Source organism: Conger conger, chromosome 9 (assembly GCF_963514075.1).
Source record: "Conger conger chromosome 9, fConCon1.1, whole genome shotgun sequence".
Taxonomy (NCBI): Eukaryota; Metazoa; Chordata; class Actinopteri; order Anguilliformes; family Congridae; genus Conger; species Conger conger.
This window is the reverse complement of record NC_083768.1, coordinates 5,661-27,500: the sequence shown is the minus strand read 5'-3', so window position 1 is coordinate 27,500 and position 21,840 is coordinate 5,661. Positions and strand designations below refer to the sequence as shown.

At 46.4% G+C, this 21,840-nt stretch overlaps 1 protein-coding gene and 1 pseudogene across 1 annotated transcript; one reads left to right on the top strand and one right to left on the bottom strand.

The window, feature by feature from the left end:
- LOC133137001 (cyclin-Y-like) overlaps window positions 1-7,106 on the top strand; it is a 17,437-nt pseudogene extending 10,331 nt beyond the window's left edge.
- A 6,874-nt stretch (window positions 7,107-13,980) lies between these two features.
- On the bottom strand, window positions 13,981-16,504 carry LOC133137099 (frizzled-8-like). Its single transcript, XM_061255138.1, has one exon. The coding sequence runs from the start codon at window positions 16,126-16,128 to the stop codon at window positions 14,383-14,385; it is 1,746 nt and encodes a 581-aa protein (XP_061111122.1). The 5' UTR covers window positions 16,129-16,504; the 3' UTR covers window positions 13,981-14,382.
- Between the last annotated feature and the right edge of the window lie 5,336 nt (window positions 16,505-21,840).

Genomic DNA, 21,840 nt, shown 5'->3' with positions numbered 1-21,840 from the left:
GCAGGTAGACCTGTGTGTGTTAGCATGGTCACTGTTACTTTGTTGCACTGCAGGTAGACCTGTGTGTGTTAGCATGGTCACTGTTAGCTTGTTGCACTGCAGGTAGACCTGTGTGTGTTAGCATGGTTGCTGTTAGCGTGTTGCACTGCAGGTAGACGTGTGTGTTAGCATGGTCACTGTTAGCTTGTTGCACTGCAGGTAGACGTGTGTGTGTGTTAGCATGGTCACTGTTAGCATGTGGCACTGCAGGTAGACCTGTGTGTCTTAGCATGGTCGCTGTTACCGTGTTGAACTGCAGGTAGACCTGTGTGTGTTAGCATGGTCGCTGTTAGCGTGTTGCACTGCAGGTAGACCTGTGTGTGTTAGCATGGTTGCTGTTAGCTTGTTGCACTGCAGGTAGACCTATGTGTGTTAGCATGGACAATGTTAGCATGTTGCACTGTAGGTAGACCTGCGTGTGTTAGCATGGTTGCTGTTAGCTTGTTGCACTGCAGGTAGACCTGTGTGTGTTAGCATGGTCACTGTTAGCGTGTTGCACTGCAGGTAGACCTGTGTCTGTTAGCATGGTCGCTGTTGCGGTGTTGCACTGCAGGTAGACCTTTGTGTTAGCATGGTTGCTATTAGCGTGTTGCACTGCAGAGCTATAAGGCTTACTATGATTCTCTGGTTCATCATGAGCCTTTCTGCTGTGCATGTTGAGTAAGAGTGAGATTCGGCCGCTGCATGCTAACAGATGTCATCTCTCCCTGTGTCACACTGCTGTCGTCCCAAATTAAAGTCCCTGAGACTGACATTCAGTCTTCTTTCTGAAGGCCTTCTGGAGCCAGATCTCATTCACTTGTTCTGGTGATGTGATGCTCATCTGTTGGCCAAGCAGCAAAGGAGCTTGCTCTCAAATATAGAGGTGAAGGCCTTTCAGAGAGAAGAAAAACACAAGCTCAACCAAAAAGTACAATGTGTGGTTTACAAAGTATTCCACATGCATTTTTTAAAAAGGTCCAAAATTCTATATTTGTCTGCCACGCCTGCACTGTTCCTGCTACACATCAGCAGTGTGTGCAGACACAAATATCAATCTCAGCCTGATTTCTTACAGAGCAGTTTAACTCATGGGCAGTTTTTTATACTGTAGGTGAAGACTTTCACGGGTTAAGCATGTAGTCAGTAAAGAGAGATCATTCGCTGGAGGATAAATGTGTGTTCAGTTTAAGGCGTCACATGACCCAGATTTCTGTGGGGGGGAGCCCCTCCCCCAGGCTGCTCAAGTGTGTGATGTCATCCTCCCAGCATCCCCTGGGCCAAACGGGGCGCAGGTACAGCTCCTGCTCCACCATCCTGCTGGACGACAGCACGGTCAGCCAGCCCAACCTCAAGTGCACCATCAAACGGTGAGTCTCACTGCCGCCTTTTCTGTGGGGAACCAAAGGCTTTTGATTGGTTCAAATTCAGTGATTGACCATGTGTAACAAATTGGATGTATAATTGTTTGAAATGAATGTCAATGTCCATTGCTATATTGCACTCATTATATACCTTTGAGACATTTTTTGTGCATCATTTGTACTGCTAACACTACAATCTTACAGTTACACAGTGCCTGAATACAACATTACTTTTATAAAATATTAGGTACTTGGGAGTTGGGACCTGTTATATTTGCTGTAAGAAAAATGGCTGCAGAAATGATGTAATCCCTTTTTCTCTTTACAGTGTAGCTCTTGCAATATATTACCACATAAAAAACAGGTAAGGGAATGTCCCTGCAGGGGGCAGAGAGAGAGACACTTTTTACTGTTTCATACATTCCCATATTATACATTCTTACACCCTGAATGGTCATGCTCACGCTATATGTGTGTGTCGGTGTGGACACTAAGACCTCATAATTAATGGCAGAACACCAGTCACAGAACACTCCAGCACTCTAACCCTAACCCCTACACCCTATTACCAACACCCTGACACCCTACAACCTAACCCCCCGACACCCCAACACCCTAACACCCCTAACACCCCTAACACCCCTAACACCCCTAACACCCCTAACCCCCCGACACCCCAACACCCTAACACCAACCCCCTAACCCCCCAACACCCTAACACCCCTAACACCCCTAACACCCCTAACCCCCCAACACCCTAACACCAACCCCCTAACCCCCTAACCCCCCAACACCCTAACACCCCTAACACCCCTAACATCCCGACACCCTAACACCCCTAACCCCCGACACTGAATAGTAATGTCCTGTTTGCGCCCTTTCTCACCTGGTCCTGCTCTCTCATTGGCTGTTTCAGAGACAGGGATGGCCCAATGCTGGTAGACATCTTTGATGAGAAGCTCCATCCGCTGTCGGTAATGATTACACTCCTTCATCAATGCTTTCTGCCAGCAGGTTTGTGCGTCCTGCACACCAGTCCAGCAGTGTGTAATAAACGGGCAGTTTCCTGTGATAGACACAGAGGGGCCTGATCCCTCTCCATGTCCCTGCAGAAGTCTGAGGTTCCTGCGGACTACGACAGGCACGACCCGGAGCAGAAGCAGATCTACCGTTTTGTCAGAATGCTCTTTAGCGCTGCACAGCTGACTGCAGAGTGCGCCATCGTTACACTGGTGAGTGCGCTACACGCTAACGGCTACACGCTAACGGCTACACACCAACGGTTTCATACTGTATGTCCTTAGTCCCTGGACACGTGTTTTTCTAAATGGCAGAACTGATATTGCTGAATTGGATTTACAAATACAACAGGCTTTTATTTGCTGCAGTTTCTTTTAATTAGTTGAGTTTAATATGTGACAGGATTCATTGCAAATTTTTTCCATTTTAATCTCTTTTGGACTTCCTGTTGATGTCACCTGTAAGTGATCTTACCTTCAGCCGCTTTTTTTACCAGGTGTACCTGGAAAGGCTGCTGACGTACGCCGAGATTGATATCTGTCCGTCAAACTGGAAGCGCATCGTGCTGGGGGCGATTCTGCTGGCCTCCAAGGTGTGGGACGACCAGGCGGTGTGGAACGTGGACTACTGCCAGATCCTGAAGGACATCGCTGTGGAGGACATGTGAGTTAGCCTAGCCTCTTAACCTAGCCCGTTAGCCTGGCCTCGTCACTGCCAGATCCTGAAGGACATCGCTGTGGAGGACATGTGAGTTAGCCTAGCCCGTTAGCCTAGCCTCTTAACCTAGCCCGTTAGCCTAGCCTCTTAACCTAGCCCGTTAGCCTGGCCTCGTCACTGCCAGATCCTGAAGGACATCGCTGTGGAAGACATGTGAGTTAGCCTAGCCCGTTAGCCTAGCCTCTTAACCTAGCCTGTTAGCCTAGCCTCATCACTGCCAGATCCTGAAGGACATCGCTGTGGAGGACATGTGAGTTAGCCAGGCCGTTAGCCTAGCCTCTTAACCTAGCCCATTAGCCTGGCCTCGTCCCTGCCAGATCGTGTAGGACATCATCGTGGAGGACATGTGAGTTAGCCTAGCCCGTTAGCCTAGCCTCTTAACCTTGCCTGTTAGCCTCTTAACCTAGCCCGTTAGCCTGGCCTCGTCACTGCCAGATCGTGTAGGACATCATCGTGGAGGACATGTGAGTTAGCCTAGCCTCTTAACCTAGCCCGTTAGCCTGGCCTCGTCACTGCCAGATTGTGTAGGACATCATCGTGGAGGACATGTGAGTTAGCCTAGCCCGTTAGCCTAGCCTCTTAACCTTGCCCGTTAGCCTCTTAACCTAGCCCGTTAGCCTGGCCTCGTCACTGCCAGATCGTGTAGGACATCATCGTGGAGGACATGTGAGTTAGCCTAGCCCGTTAGCCTAGCCTCTTAACCTTGCCCGTTAGCCTCTTAACCTAGCCCGTTAGCCTGGCCTCGTCACTGCCAGATCGTGTAGGACATCATCGTGGAGGACATGTGAGTTAGCCTAGCCTCACTACTGCCAGATGCAGCAAACAGATACTTAACATTCCATTTATTTTGCCTCCAGCGATTTAATGCAAATGGATGTGACTTAGTTCTAACAATGCCAGATAGCTGCTACCTGTGATTACACTGATCAAAGTATCGTATAACAGCCAAATAATGGTCAACTTTTGTTCACTCGGTGTCTCCCCCCCCCCCCCCCCCCCAGCAGCCATTTTTGTTCAGTTATTCAAGCTGTTTGAAACATTCCTGGCGAACAGAAAAAAGATATATGTTCTCAAACGTTTGCTAACGTTTGGCATCTTGAACGCACATCTGGTTTTGTAGCCAGTGTGACTGGGCCGGATGCGAGATGAGTGAGTCTTGAGGCTGTTTTTGGGACGCTGATCTAACGCTGATCAATGCTGACGGCATTGAGTATGTGACTCAGTGGCAGAATGTTGCTGTTTGATCTGCAGGAACGAGCTGGAGAGGCGGGTTTCTGGAACTGCTGCAGTTCAACATCAACGTCCCATCCAGCGTCTACGCCAAGTACTACTTCGACCTGCGCTCGCTGTCCGAGACCAACGGCCTGCCCATCCCCCTGGAGCCCCTGAGCCGCGACAGGGCGCTGAGACTCGAGGTGAGGGTGTGACCCCAACACCCGACCCTAACACCCAACACCTTAACCCTAACTCCCGGGCCTTACACCCCAATACCCCAATACCCCAACACCATAACCCCTAACCCCTAACCCCAACACCCTAACACTCCGACCCTAACACCCCCACACCCTAACACCCCAACACCTTAACCCTAACACCCTTACACCCCAATACCCCAACACCATAACCCCGAACCCCAACACCCTAATACCATTCCTCCTAACCCCCCAACACCCTAACCCTGACCCCCCCAACACCCTAACCATAACACCCCAACACCCTAACCCTAACCCCAACCCCAACACCCTAACCCTAACCCCAACACCCTAATCCTAAACCCCCAACACCCTAACCATAAGCCTAACACCATTCCTCCTAACACCCTAACCCCAACACCCCAACACCCTTACACCCCAATACCCTAACCCTAACACCCTATCCCTAATACCATTCCTCCTAACACCATAACCTCTAACCCCAACACCCTAACACCATTCCTCCTAACACCTAACACCAACACCCTTCCCCCTAACACCCCTCCTCTTCATCCTCAGTGCTAACACTGCACTTTAACCCCAACCCTCTGTTGCTCTTCATCCTCGGCTGTGGCTGTAATGTGTAACCGTGCCATGCCAGCGCAGTGCTACACTGACTCTGTAGAATGGAGAATACTCTAGTATTTAGTGCTGCTAAATAATGAAATTAAGAAATTAATAAACGGAATCATCACATACAGAAAATACTTTAATAATACAGATGCTTGTGGACTCTTTGGGTAACTTATCATCTGCATTTAGGCCTTTGGTAGAGGCTCTGTTCCAGTGGCCACAGGCAAACAACAGAGACCATGTCTCTCTTCTTCTCCTGTTGTTCTGTGAGCTGATTGGTGTGTTGCCCTGTGAGCTGATTGGAGTGTTGTGTGTTGTTCTGTGAGCTGATTGGCGTGTTCTGTGAACTGATTGCCGTGTTCTGTGAACTGATTGGAGTGTAGCTCTGTGAGCTTATTGGTGTCTTCTGTGAGCTGATTGGAGTGTAGCTCTGTGAGCTTATTGGTGTGTTCTGTGAGCTGATTGGTGTGTTCTGCTCTGTGATTGGTGTGTTCTCTCAGGCCGTCTCCAGGCTGTGTGACGATGCGCTGAAGGACGTGAGGAAAGTGGCGAGGAAGCGCTGGCTGAGCGCGGAGAGCGTAGCCGTGCCACGCTGGGTCCCCGCCATCTTATCCTAACCCTGCGCGCCTGGAGGAGCCCACCATGTCTGTCTCAGAGCGGCACAAAGGACGCCTCTCCTTCTGTTCATACAGCGGCAGGAGTAGAGGAGGGGTCCAGACCCTGGGCGGTCAAAGAATAATTCCCCCAAATGGGAAACGCACATTTCACTATGGAGGAGAGGAAGTGGGGGGATGTGTGTGATGACATGCACTGGTCATCTGACCTTTAGGTGAGGCAATCAAAGCCTCCCCTGAAGTGCAGGGTTTCTGTTGTTCATTCCTGTGGTGGTAACTGCGTTCTTAATTGGACTGAAAGTTCCCTCCTCAGCACAATTTGTATTGGAGAGGTACGCTGGGCTGTTTCCCCACTGTCCGTAACTTCATTTTTATTTGATCATCTAGCACATTTCAGGGACTAGCAATACCTTGCTGTGACCATGACGGATATTGGATTCCCAACTGTACTGAGTAGAAATATTTCATCAAAGATCCCTCCAAGGGTGACGGGACCATATTTACAGTGTGTACAGACGAGGTTATGGAGAGGACCGTATTTACAGTGTGTACAGACGAGGTTATGGAAAGGACCGTATTTACAGTGTGTACAGACGAAGGTTATGGAAAGGACTGTATTTACAGTTTGGAAAATGAGCACAAGAGGCTTTCGGAAGGATAAGAGGACCTAGCTGGAGAGGGAAATTCTTGGGATCAACTCGCTCTTCACTGGATCTGCACTGGATCTCAGATCCACTGGATCTTCAGCCCATGGAGATCCGCTGTGATGGATTTTAAAGTGTCTGTTTGCACTACCATGTCCCACTGGTGTCCTCTCCCATTTCACTCCATTTTCTGTTGTCTTGAGATTAATATATATTTTTGAGGAGAACAACATTGTACATTATTGAACTTTGACCTTTTAGCCTGAACCTGAGCCTTTGTTTATGTTGTAAAATGATTCTTCCAGGATAAAGAGTATATAGTACTTCAGGAAAATCTAAAATAAAATGGGATCACGCTACAGGTTTGTGTTCGGTCCCTTGGTCATGTATTTTTAATTCGATCTTGCAGAGCAGTCTGACCTATATTATTTTGTATTAGATATCGTATTGACTGCTAAGAATAACATTTTTGTGTCGAAATATTTATAACTCTGTTGACCGGTATTTATAGTTGAAAATGTTTCATATTTTGTAGAGGTCATTGGAACGATAAGCTGCTGTTCTTATTGATGCTTATTTGACATCTTTAATGTAGCAGTTATTTTCCAATTTCACTTTGTCAGTGGTTTTTTTTTTTTGGTTTTTTTTTTTTTCCAAGATATCAAAAATAAAAAATCATTATTAAATAAATGGTTAATTCTCAAATATTTAAATGTAATATTTCATAAGTAAATCCAGATTCTTTAAAAACCTTTATAAATTATTGAGAGGTATTTTCTATGTTATGAGCTCATTCTCGTCAGCATGAGAATTTACTTCACAGAATCAATTTGTCCACTGTTATTGTTCATTCATTCCAATACATTTATATTTAAAATCTCATGTCTTATTTTAGAAAAGCTTCAGTCCTTCAACTGGCTGTTGGATATAAAATCTATTTTCCATCCCACAGTTGTATTTACTGACGATATAACAGGTCATATTATATACAGGTCATATAACGGGTCATATTATATACAGGTCATATAACATGACCCCTCATGTAGTCCCTGGAGCTGTGCGGTGCTGTAATAATTTATCCCACTTTTAATTTTTGTCCTCAGATATTTATATGCACAACTCTGCCTCAAAATATTGTTTTTGAGGCAATATGCCACAAGGAACTACAATATCACATAAAAAGCAGTAGCAGAAAGACATGGCTGGGACTATAACCTAAACATTCCTGTGCCGGTAATGCCCTGGGTTAGGTCAGCCCTGTTACTCACTCAACCCTGTTAATCAGCCATGTTATTCACTCAGCCCTGTTACTCAACCCTGTTACTCACTCAGCCATGTTACTCAGCCCTGTTATTCACTCAGCCCTGTTACTCCGCCCTGTTATTCACTCAGCCCTGTTACTCAGCCCTGTTATTCACTCAGCCCTGTTACTCAGCCCTGTTACTCCCTCAACCCTGTTACTCAACCCTGTTACTCCCTCAACCCTGTTACTCAGCCATGTAACTCAACCCTATTACTCACTCAGCCCTGTTACTCAGCCATGTAACTCAACCCTATTACTCACTCAGCCATGTTACTCAGCCCTGTTATTCACTCAGCCCTGTTACTCAGCCATGTTACTCACTCAGCCCTGTTACTCAGCCCTGTTATTCACTCAGCCCTGTTACTCAGCCATGTTACTCACTCAGCCCTGTTACTCAGCCCTGTTACTCCCTCAGCCCTGTTACTCAGCCATGTTACTCACTCAGCCCTGTTACTCAGCCATGTTACTCACTCAGCCCTGTTACTCAGCCCTGTTACTCAGCCATGTTACTCACTCAGCCCTGTTACTCAGCCATGTTACTCACTCAGCCCTGTTACTCAACCCTGTTACTCCCTCAACCCTGTTACTCAGCCATGTTACTCACTCAGCCCTGTTACTCAACCCTATTACTCACTCAGCCCTGTTACTCAGCCCTGTTACTCCCTCAACCATGTTACTCAGCCATGTAACTCAACCCTATTACTCACTCAGCCCTGTTACTCAGCCCTGTTACTCACTCAACCCTGTTACTCAACCCTGTTACTCACTCAGCCATGTTACTCACTCAGCCATGTTACTCAGCCCTGTTACTCCCTCAGCCCTGTTACTCAGCCCTGTTATTCACTCAGCCCTGTTACTCAGCCATGTTACTCACTCAGCCCTGTTACTCAGCCCTGTTACTCACTCAGCCCTGTTACTCAGCCCTGTTACTCACTCAACCCTGTTACTCACTCAACCCTGTTACTCAGCCATGTTACTCACTCAGCCCTGTTACTCAGCCCTGTTACTCACTCAGCCCTGTTACTCAGCCCTGTTACTCAGCCCTGTTATTCACTCAGCCCTGTTACTCAGCCATGTTACTCACTCAGCCCTGTTACTCAGCCATGTTACTCACTCAGCCCTGTTACTCAGCCCTGTTACTCACTCAACCCTATTACTCACTCAGCCCTGTTACTCAGCCCTGTTACTCACTCAGCCCTGTTACTCAGCCCTGTTACTCACTCAACCCTGTTACTCACTCAACCCTGTTACTCAGCCATGTTACTCACTCAGCCCTGTTACTCACTCAGCCCTGTTACTCAGCCCTGTTACTCACTCAGCCCTGTTACTCCGCCCTGTTATTCACTCAGCCCTGTTACTCAGCCCTGTTACTCACTCAGCCCTGTTACTCCCTCAGCCCTGTTACTCACTCAGCCCTGTTACTCAGCCCTGTTACTCACTCAGCCCTGTTACTCCGCCCTGTTATTCACTCAGCCCTGTTACTCAGCCCTGTTACTCACTCAGCCCTGTTACTCAGCCCTGTTACTCACTCAGCCCTGTTACTCCCTCAGCCCTGTTACTCAGCCATGTAACTCACTCAACCCTGTTACTCACTCAACCCTGTTACTCAGCCCTGTTACTCAACCCAATTACTCACTCAGCCCTGTTACTCACTCAACCCTGTTACTCAGCCATGTTACTCAACCCTATTACTCACTCAGCCCTGTTACTCACTCAGCCCTGTTACTCACTCAACCCTGTTACTCAACCCTGTTACTCAGCCCTGTTACTCAGCCATGTTACTCAACCCTATTACTCACTCAGCCCTGTTACTCCCTCAGCTGTTACTCAGCCCTGTTACTCAACCCTATTACTCACTCAGCCCTGTTACTCAGCCCTGTTACTCCCTAAGCCCTGTTACTCAGCCCTGTTACTCCCTCAGCCCTGTTACTCACTCAGCCCTGTTACTTACTCAACCCTGTTACTCACTCAGCCCTGTTACTCACTCAGCTCTGTAACTCAGCCCTGTTACTCACTCAGCTCTGTAACTCAGCCCTGTTACTCACTCAGCTCTGGTACTCAGCCCTGTTACTCAGCCCTGTTACTCACTCAGCCCTGTTACTCACTCAACCCTGTTACTCAGCTCTGTAACTCAGCCCTGTTACTCAGCCCTGTTACTCACTCAGCTCTGGTACTCACACAGTCTCTATGGTGAGGCCAACATTTTGTTCATAAAATTGGAAATTATCTTTGCTTTAATCCGCCCCCTCACCAGTTCGCTGTTTGCCAAACTGGAAGTTGAACCTCCTCTGGCTTGTGCTTGTGTGTGCATCTGTGCGTGTGCTTGTGTGTGCATCTGTTCGTGTGCTTGTGTGTGTGTACGTCTGTGAGTGTTTGTGCGTGTGTGTGTGTGTGTGTGTGTGTGTGTTTGTGCATGTCTGTGAGTGCGTGTGTGTGTTTGTGAATGCACGCAGGTTGCATGTAAAGCTGGATTTAAATATGGAATAAGTGTGGAATACCGAGCAGCCCTGTTACTTTAATCCTGGCCATTTGTGAACATTGCTCATTACCCCCCTCCTGTGGTCAACTAACATCACTGTATGGAGAGGGAATTGTGTGGGATTCAGAGTACTGCCTAAAATCAACTTTATAATTATTATTCCAAACTGTATTATTTTCACAATTATCACTAATATCAGATAAATCAATAATTAAAAAACTCTCACCTGATTTTTCCACAGTTGAAGGATAAGCTGAAGAAGATGTTTCCATGTTTTCTATTTGACTTCCTAGTCAAATAAAAGTTATATGTTATCAGTCTGCAACCCTGCACCTACGTTGTAGAACAATGTGAGTCTGTTGAAGGTATATATGAGAAGTATATACAGAAGTGTATAATATGAATATTGAAGGGAGGGGGGCTTGCTGCCTGACACCACATCAGGTCCGGTTACAGAAAACAATCTCAGAGGTCAAAAGGGCAAAGTGGTGAATATATATATGTTTTAAAAGCACATTACCTGATCTGAAGCCATCAGGAAGTGTACAGTGCACAAAGTGCTTTCTCTACAGTTGGGCGGAGAGAGAAGAGGAAACAGACGTGTCTCTGCTCCTGAGCACCGTGGGAACTGTGTGATGTCACTAACAGTCCATTCATCAGGTTGCCCGAGGGATACCTGACCCAACATGGAGTTCTGCAGGGATTTGGGAACGCGCAGGGATTCAGGAGTTCTGCAGGGATTTGGGAGTTCTGCAGGGGTTCTGCAGTGCCCATCTGATGCACTACAGACCTCTCTGTTCGCAGTGTTCTGCAGAACAGTGGAATCTCTCACCATCTTCAAGCGCAGACTGAAGACGCACCTCTTCAAGCAGCACATCTCCCTGTCCCTCCCTACCTCCCTGTGTACCTTAACTGTTGTCTTTACCTGTGTTATTTACTTGTGTTTTAGCATGATACCTTTGCTAGTTTTGTTTGGCTCGGTAAGCAGTTTATTCATACATTTGCGTGTTGCACTATTACTATAAAAAAATAAATAAATAAAGGTCAAATATGGCCTAGTCCTTATCTTTGTTGTACGGGTAGCATTTGAAATTGTACTTCCCTCTAGGGTCTTTCAGTGCACTTATCCCTGGTTATGGGTATGCACTATATATCACTCTGGATAAGATATGTGACCTACTGTGAGGGGGGTGTGGGGAGTCTGCATGACGAGTGTGTACGTGTGGACCTGTCTTCACAGTGGCTGGAACCCTGTCACTTGATATTTCCCCCAGGAAGAGCAAGAGCAGGAAACCTGAACCATGTGATGGTGTCCTGAATCCCCCGCAGACCAAGGGCCGGAGGTTTGCTTTTAGCGCTGGGTGGGAACGCTGTGGGAAAGCCGATCGGACAAAGGAGCAGGAGTCTGTCCGGATAACAATTCTGATAGGAGAGATACACAGCCTCCTCTGAAGGGAGGAGCCAGGCGGGGGGGGGGATTTTGGGTAAATATCTACAGCAGGTAAATGTGAATATATGAAGAGAAGTTGTGATTAAATCTGGTACACGGTGACATGCTGATCTATGAGAGGAGCAGGGTGTGGTGCTGCTCTCTCACCACACGAGGGCAGTACAGGCCCACATCCTCTCAGTGGGTTTCCCCTGACGTGAATTAGGCGCATAATTAATCCATATTTCACATCAATTCCCTGCGTTCTCTGAGAGGATGAACATACATTTAAATAAGTCACTGTCTGAGTAAATATGGTGTATTAGTAGGCTGTAGATAGCATTTGTATCTTGTGCATAGAACACAAAAAACCTATATCAATCAATATAATAATCAAATATAGCCATAAATGCTGATAATATGGTATGAGTCCATTGAAGGAGAAGGCTCTTCTCTGTGCTGCAGCTACAGGACAGGGTGGGGGGGGGGGGGGGACATTTACAGTTTGACATCTAGGCCTTTAATATAAATCTAGGCCTTTAATATAAATCTGGACCTTTAATATAAACTTTTCTAAATGCAGTTGCCTCATTAATAAGCTCAAGCAGGATATTTATGGTTTTTGTTTTGTTGGGACACTTTACTGAATTTGTTCACACCAGCATTTTAGAAGGTGTGTTTTTCTCTTCCTGTAATATTATATTTTAAAATTGGCAATACTGCTTCTATCATTTCAGCTGTGGGTGTTGTGTAGCTGGGAACTGACTGTTTTACCTGTATAATCCTTGAATCACAAGGGAGACAATGTTTTTGCACAGAATTGTTGAAATGGATATGTCTATGTCTCAGGAATGACTCTCAGAGTTTGTCCTTCGAGCTGTTTGGTATAACTGCACCACTCAATGCAGATTGAATAATAATGTGTGGAAACAGTGCTTATGTCCCCATCCACATGATATCTGTGACAAGGTCTAGTGGGGTTTCTTGGGTTGAAAATTGTCATTAAACTTTACAGAGAAAATGATATTTATTCACCTTTTGTCTGGAACCAAATACAATATTTTCTCCTTGCCTAAATGTTGGGAATGTTTGTTAACTAAGATTGTAAACTATGTGTATCATACCTTTGCTTGGCTCTCCTCTGACACCAGTACAGAAACAGCAGTCAGATTTCAGGCTCATTTCTCACCATTATTCCAGTGGTCCTTCAACTTCATCATCAAATACTGTATGTCATCACAAACAATAAAGCATTTCTGCTAAATTCCACAGCTTTCTCTTGGCACTAATTTGATGTGTCAAGACGAGCAGGTGGCCATTTTCCGTAATGTAATTGTTTAATCCCTGACATGAAATCATATTACATGTTCTGGCCATCAAATAATAATCTGCAGTGCTCTCTCTCAAACCGATAAAACAGAACTGAGGCTGATCTATTCCTAACGTGGGACTGTTAAAACTTCCACTCCTCAGCATCTAGTCAAAAAACGGATTAATGTGGAAAGCTTTAGCACGTTTGGCGACTTGCAGAAACTGGATTGAGCTGCTCGGCCACACACAGAGTAATTACCCGTAGCCATTAGAGAGGATAACAGCCCAGTTCCATCTATACTGACATCTTGATAATCAGGCCTCGGGCATCGTTTGACAGCACGCAGGCTTTTACCCCCAGAGTAGCCAAGATTTCCGCTTCACAAATGGGGAAACAGACCGTCATAACGCGGGTAAGGGGGAACTTTAAGAAAACACCGGGGTTCAATTGAGGACGAAAAAGACAACCTGGTTTGTTTGATCCATGACGGCTTATTGAAGGAACTGAGCACCTGTACAGCCTTCATTGCCATGCCAACATTGTCCCTCCATCCGCGCGATGTCTGCGGACTCGTTCAACAAGTTCATTACCACAGACTCACAGTGGCGAGTCAGCCACGAACACAACGTTTCCCGTTTAGTCAGTAGGCTACGTTTGAAAACTCTGGGATTCCAAGTTGGGACTAAATTAAGAACTGTATTTTGGAAAGGAAATTCACGTCGTCGTTTAGTGTTGCTGAAAAGAAGGATGAACGTTTCCCAAATGGAAGGACTCGCGCATCTTCACACAAATTAGAGCTGGGGTTATATTTAGGGTTACAGATTAGCACTATTCACTCGGGTCCTTAAGACATTCATAATTTAGCCATCGGGCACGCTGGTAGTTAGTCCAACAATGACAAAAAGCATTCAGTTTGAATCACTTAAATCTATCCCGACGAGCTAAACGAATGTTGCAAGCAAACCCAAAACACCAGGGGAGGCTATTCGTTGCAACAGCTGCTGGCTGTAAAGACTAAGTTTCACTGCACCACGGTACATTTACCAAAATGTATTTTATTGTCAAAATAAAAATATTTTCTATCACAAATCATTTGTACACAAATTTACAATCGTATAAAAATTTATATAAACAATTTACAAGTTTGTACACATTTATATAAATACTTTTCCCCCAATTTTAAAAACCCGTATACGTCATTAAGGCTTACTTATACTATCAGTCTTACCACCACTATGCTTAGGTTGAAAAACGTTTTCGGTTCAAAAAAGAAATCTAACTTTCCTGTGTTAAATCATGTCATGTCATAATCTAAAGCGTGTTAACTGCACGCTCTTCATCGGCGTCAGCGTTCCTGTCCAGTAGGAACACTTAGGCAATTATAGAAGAAGACACTGATAAGACAATCTGGGCACAATAAGCGGTCAGCTCTCCCGTTCAGACGCGGGACAGGGGCATTTGTTTTGGGCAGGACACCGAGCTGCCCGTGCCCGACCTCCAGGTCAGCCCCGTGCTGACGTCACTGTACATGGACCCGCTCGTGGCTTTGCTTCCCCAGCAGCAGCGCGTGCAGAAGGTCCTCCAGGACTCGAGCGTCTTCCCGGACCAGACCCACGCGCCCGAGGTGATGCCCACGAGCAGACACATGAAGTACTTCAGCATGAACACCGCGTAGTCCGGTTTGGGAAGGTCTCGCTCCAACAAACAGGAGCAGTTGTGGGTCATTTCCCAGCTCTGTCTGTTGTGCTGCTCATAAAAATAACACGCAACGATAATGGTTGCAGGTACAGTATACAGGACTGTGAAGATCCCGATCCTGATCATCAGTTTCTCCAGCTTGTCAGTTTTTGTGCCCCCTTGTTTAATTACGCTACGAATCCTGAACAACGACACGAATCCAGCTAAAAGGAACATCGTGCCAATAAACAAATATATGACCAAGGGCGCCAGCACGAATCCTCTCAGATTGTCCAAACTCTGATTGCCCACATAGCATATCCCTGCCACGGTGTCGCCGTCCACTGAACTCAAGGCCAAAACGGCGATGGATTTCATGCTCGGGATCAGCCAGGCAGCCAAGTGAAAATATTGTGAATAACTCGCAATGGCCTCGTTTCCCCATTTCATCCCAGCGGCCAAGAACCAGGTGAGGGACAAGATGACCCACCAGATCGAGCTGGCCATGCCGAAAAAATACACCAGGAGGAACACAATCGTGCAAAGCGCGGGGCCGGTGGTCTCGTAGTGGATGTGCTCCACGTCATACTCCCGGCTACACGCCACCTTCTCGTGTCCGGCGATTAGCCTCACGATATAACCCACCGACACGAACATGTAGCAAGCAGAAAGAAAAATAATTGGCCTCTCCGGGTACTTGAATCTCTCCATGTCGATTAGGAAAGTTGCTACAGTGGCGAAAGTAGAGACGAAACATAACACGGACCACAGTCCTATCCAGAATGCAGTAAACGTCCTTTCGTCCTGGGTGAAATATGGGTTATGGCACGGCATGGCACAGTTGGCGATCTGACCCGTCTTCACCCGGTTATAAAGCGGGTGCCGGTCACTGTTTACCTGCACCATGGGCGAACGGCACAGACAGCCCGGCTCGCAGACTGTCACCGGGGGCTTGGGTCTGTTACCGGGTCTGTGTCCGTTCTTGTTTTTATTAGGGTTAAAGGGTTTAGCTGGATAGTGCGTAGGCTTCGGTAAGACCGGCGAGGCGGTGGTTAAATCGGTCCTGTTATAGTCCATGCAGAGCGTGTCCGAGCCGCCCTGAACTGGCAGCAGGTCACAGCGCATCCGGTCCGGCCAGGGGAAGCCGTACTGCCGCATCAGGGGCGCGCAGCCCGCCCGCGCCCGCTCGCACACGCTCCGGCACGGTGGCAGTGGCTTCTTGTAGTCCTCCAGGCAGATGGGAGTGTACATACTACAGAGGAAGAACTTCAGGTCCGGGGAACATTGGATTTCCACAAGTGGCCAGAACTGGTGCACCTCCAAGCCAGCCTCGTCCTGCGTGTCGTGGTTAAACTGATTGGGCATGTAGGTGTAGTTGTAGCCGATTCCTTTGCACAGAGGCACGGAGATCTCCTGGCACGTCAGATCCTTGGCTGTGGTGCAACTCGATCTCTGCATACTGGCGAGCGCGAGGAACAGGTATATCCCCAACAGGTAGCGCTCCATCCCGATGCGCGGGCACTCACACTCCGGACAAAACAAGGGGGAAGTTCCTCCGTTCGCAAGAATATCCAGTCCGGTCACATCCAGAAAAACGAAACCATCTCGCTTTTTCCCACGGATTTGCAACCACTTTGCAATCCGCGTAAACTTGGCGAGGCGTCCAGTATAAATATATGGCTAGATGTCAGGCGTCTAGTCAAAATGCCTGAGAACTCGGAGCACAGGTGAGCTGGTGTAGTAGGGTAGTTTACCCTCCTACTGCGTTTTCACATCGGTTGGTTTCCTTGGTGTAGTAGTGTAGTTTACCCTCCTCCTGTGTGTTCGCCAAAATATACTGCAGTCCAATATACTAAGCCTCCGCTTTCTGCGCACGAGCGCGCACTACTCGACTTTCTGCTGAATGCTGGGGAGAATGGTGTCTGCTTATTTATACAGAGGCGGTGACGTCACCCCCCACCGTCTAACTACAGGGGCGGAGCACAACAGCCTGTCAATCAAGCGTCTCCCGGGGAGCGCCACTCGGGACTGTGTGTTTGGCAGTAATTTGCTAATCTGCCAGTGATTTATTTCTGTTAGAAGGGCTTTTGTGGCATGCAAGCACACGTGTCCTGACCAGCCAGAACGCTGGAGGCTACGTTGTGCTGTAGATACATGCGATTAATTAATTAATTAATTTATTTATTTATGCATTTATTTTTAAATATTATATTGAGCATAAGCTATTAAAGCGGGAAACGTCCAGTATCTATGATTGATATAGAGCAACGAAATAAAACCTCATTCTGACGTATGTAAAAACTTTTCGGAAACAGTGTCTTATATGAATTAATTTGGTTCCGCGGGTTAATTCGCGCATGTTGGGCCGTCCCGGGGGGTTGTCTTTTACATAGAATGTAATGTTTGTCTTCAAATTCACGAGGTGATGTTTCGTTTAGCGCTTGTATGGGGTCCACGCTGGGTGTGTAATTGCCTTAATGCCCTGAACAAGCAGTTTTAATGATTTGAAGACCACTCCCTGTCCTCTAAATATTTGTCTTAAAAAAGAAACACTGGAGAGTTTTCAAACACAAATTGCATTGCCTCCTTGCCTAATGTGTTTACCACAATTTAAATGCATCCTTTATAAATTAGGCAGTAACGTTGCCTATACAAAAAAGGTATTACATTTTGTTCAGCTGGACTTTTTAAAGTATTTTTTTATTTGAAGTTTTTTTTTCCAGTCAGTTATTGTACGAGAAATTTAAAATTGAAGGTTGGCAGTACAACTTAAAAAATCAAGTTAGATGAAACCATGATGCAAAGCAAGTTTTGCAACATGCTGAAATTATATAATTATTTTCCATAAAAAATAGAATAATATATGATAATAATAATAATAATAATATGATTTCAATAAAAATTCAATAAAAGAGTTCAATAAAAAATATATTAAAAAGTTATCTCAGCAGGATGATGGTCATCTTCACCTATTAAAATTGATCAGTCAACAATAATTTAAATATCAAGTTGCCATTAATACTCCTGCAACACAGTTTAGTAGTGTGGCAGCAATGTAGCATTTTTAAAAAGTTGAAATAAAATATATTTTTTACAGTGTGTAGCTCAAAACAGTTTACACTAAGTTGACCTAACTATGCAGCCCTTTAATAGATCTTTTTAGTGCTATTTTATTTTACAATATAATTATTAAGTGATTCTGTCTTACAGCAGCTCATAAGCGCTCCTTTCTCTGGTCTCCTCATCAGGCCTGGGAAACAGTTTGTGGACTATTTACCCAATTAGCCAGTCAAGCTCTTAAATTAACATAAAACATCAAATGATGTGAGTTGCTCATTATTTCCTCAGATTTCACACAGATCACAAACAGCTCACAGCTCACAGACAGCTCACAGACAGCTCACAGCTCACAGACAGCTCACAGACAGCTCACAGCTCACAGACAGCTCACAGACAGCTCACAGACAGCTCACAGCTCACAGACAGCTCGCAGACAGCTCACAGACAGCTCACAGACAGCTCACAGCTCACAGACAGCTCACAGCTCGCAGACAGCTCACAGCTCACAGACAGCTCACAGACAGCTCACAGCTCACAGACAGCTCACAGCTCACAGACAGCTCACAGACAGCTCGCAGACAGCTCACAGCTCACAGACAGCTCACAGACAGCTCACAGACAGCTCGCAGACAGCTCACAGCTCACAGACAGCTCACAGACAGCTCACAGCTCACAGACAGCTCGCAGACAGCTCACAGCTCACAGACAGCTCACAGCTCACAGACAGCTCACAGCTTTCACACAGCTCACAGACAGGCTGATTTCTCTCAGGTTCCAGGCCCTTATCCCCCCCTCAGGTCCTGTCCCAGCCACAGGTGGGGGAGCCCCAGGGCAGGTGTGGGGTATGTGGGCCCAGGGCAGGTGTGGGGTATGTGGGCCGGGGCAGGAGTCACTAACCCCCCCTTCAGAGTGACAGAGTGACTATAGATGGCACATTTGCTCAGAGCGTTGCTGATAATCAGTGTCAGGTGTGTAGGACAGGAGGGCCCCTCCCACTCAGTGGCCTAAGGCAACAGGTCGGTCACTCTGTGCATTACCTCACCTTCACCTCTTTACCATGGCAAATACAGCCCGCCCCTGCAATCAGCCTCCTGGCTGGGGGGTCCTGGGAAACGCCCACACTTCAGCAATGCGGCCAATCAGAGCTACAGCCGATCAGCACAGAGGGTGGGTATGTGGGTATGTGTGTGTAGCACTGTGTGTGTGTAACACTGTGTGTGTATGTGTGTAACACTGTGTATGTGTGTAACTCTGTGGGTATGTGTGTGTAACACTGTGTTTATGTGTGTGTAACACTGTGTATGTGTGTAACACTGTGTGTATGGGTGTAACACTGTGTATGTGTGGAACTGTGTATGTGTGTGTAACACTGTGTGTATGTTTGTAACACTGCATATGTGTAAAACACTGTGTATGTGTGTGAAACACTGTGTGTATATGTGTGTAACACTGTGTATGTGTGTAATAATGTCTGTGGGTAACACTGTGTATGTGTGTGTAATACTGTGTGTATGTGTGTAACACTGTGTATATGTGTGTGTAACACTGTGTGTATATGTGTGTAACACTGTGTATGTGTGTAACTCTGTGGGTATGTGTGTAACACTGTATGTGTGTAAAACACTGTGTATGTGTGTGAAACACTGTGTGTATGTGTGTGTAACACTGTGTATGTCTGTAACACTGTGTGTATGGGTGTAACACTGCGTGTGTGTGTGTGTGTGTGTGTAACACTGTGTGTGTATGTGTGTAACACTGTATGTGTGTAAAACACTGTGTATGTGTGTGAAACACTGTGTGTATGTGTGTGTAACACTGTGTATGTGTGTAACATTGTGTGTATGTGTGTAATACTGTCTGTGGGTAACACTGTGTATGTGTGTGTCACACTGTTTGTATGTGTGTGTATAACATAGTGTGTGTAATGCTGTGTGTGTTTGTGTGTGTAACACTGTGTGTAAGTGTGTAACACTGTGTTTGCATGTGTGTAACACTGTGTATGTGAGTGTAACACTGTGTGTGTATGTGTGTAACACTGTGTGTATGTGTGTGTAACACTGTGTGTATGTGTGTAACACTGTGTGTGTATGTGTGTAACTGTGTGTGTGTGTGTTTGTGTGTAACACTGTGTGTGTATGTGTGGAACACTGTGTGTGTGACACTGTGTATAGGTGTGCGTAACACTGTGTGTGTATGTGTGTAACACTGTGTGTATGTGTGTAACACTGAGTATGTGTGTAACACTGTATGTGTGTGTAGCACTGTGTGTATGTGTGTGTAACACTGTTTGGATGTGTGTGTATAATGTAGTGTGTGTAATGCTGTGTGTGTATGTGTGTAACACTGTGTGTATATGTGTGAAACACTGTGTGTGTATGTGTGTAACACTGTGTGTATGTGTGTGTAACACTGTATGTGTGTAACACTGTGTGTATGTGTGTAACACTGTATGTGTGTGTAACACTGTGTGTGTAACACTGTGTATGTGTGTATAACACTGTGTGTGTAACACCGTGTGTGTGTAACACTGTGTGTATGTGTCACACTTTGTGTGTGTCACACTGTGTGTAAACTGTAATGCAGTGTGTGTAACACTGTGTGTGTATGTGTGTAACACTGTGTGTATGTGTGTGTAACACTGTATGTGTGCAACACTGTGTATATGTGTGTGTAACACTGTGTGTATTTGTAACACTGTGTGTGTAACGCTGTGTGTATGTGTGTGTGTGTATATAATGCTGTGTGTGTGTAATGTCTAAATAAGGGCTATGGTCACTCTGCACACGCTTATTAAAATATGAGCGCAGGTCATTTAATGAAGACATTTGGTGTGGATGCGTTCCGTCAGACTGCAGAAAATGCATTATTAGCGCGCAAGCAGTCCGCCCTGTCATGGGACTGTAATGCCACAGCTCATAGCAGCTCATAGCAGCTCTAAGGACCTGATTTATGGTGGGAAACCCCCTGCTGAAACGCTGTAGAAGTAGGGGAAATATATACAGTATGTCTTTGTATGTGCAAACCCTCAGCATTAGTTTGACGTGTCTCCTCTTCCTGTGCAAGGTGAAATGTACATATATGTACACAAAACACACAGACTCACATCTCACACAGAGACACACAGATAGACACAGCTCACACAGAGACACACAGCTCACACAGATACACACACACACACAGCTCACACAGATACACACACACACACATACACACACACACAGGTGAAATGTTAGCACGCTTCTGTCCACCGGCCGTTAGCCTCCAGCTTCAGAGAGCTGATTTATGTTGGGTGTGAGGTACAGGTATGCCCCGTAAATCATGCAGGAGTCGTGCTGCCCGAGGCCGTCACTCAGCTGAGCCTCACTCCCATAATACACCACTGAGCCTCTCTCCTGTTCTACACCACTGAGCCTCAGTCCCATAATACACCACTGAGCCTCACTCCTGTTCTACACCACTGAGCCTCACTCCTGTTCTACACCACTGAGTCTCACTCCTGTTCTACACCACTGAGCCTCACTCCTATTCTACACCACTGAGTCTCACTCCTGTTCTACACCACTGAGCCTCACTCCTGTTCTACACCACTGAGTCTCACTCCTGTTCTACACCACTGAGTCTCACTCCTGTTCTACACCACTGAGCCTCACTCCTGTTCTACACCACTGAGCCTCACTCCTGTTCTACACCACTGAGCCTCACTCCTGTTCTACACCACTGAGCCTCACTCCCATAATACACCACTGAGCCTCTCTCCTGTTCTACACCACTGAGCCTCACTCCCATAATACACCTCTGAGCCTCTCTCCTGTTCTACACCACTGAGCCTCACTCCCATAATACACCACTGAGTCTCACTCCTGTTCTACACCACTGAGCCTCACTCCCATAATACACCACTGAGCCTCACTCCTGTTCTACACCACTGAGCCTCACTCCCATAATACACCTCTGAGCCTCACTCCTGTTCTACACCACTGAGCCTCACTCCTGTTCTACACCACTGAGCCTCACTCCCATAATACACCTCTGAGCCTCACTCCTGTTCTACACCTCTGAGCCTCTCTCCCATAATACACCACTGAGCCACACTCCCATAATACACCACTGAGCCTCACTCCCATAATACACCACTGAGCCTCACTCCTGTTCTACACC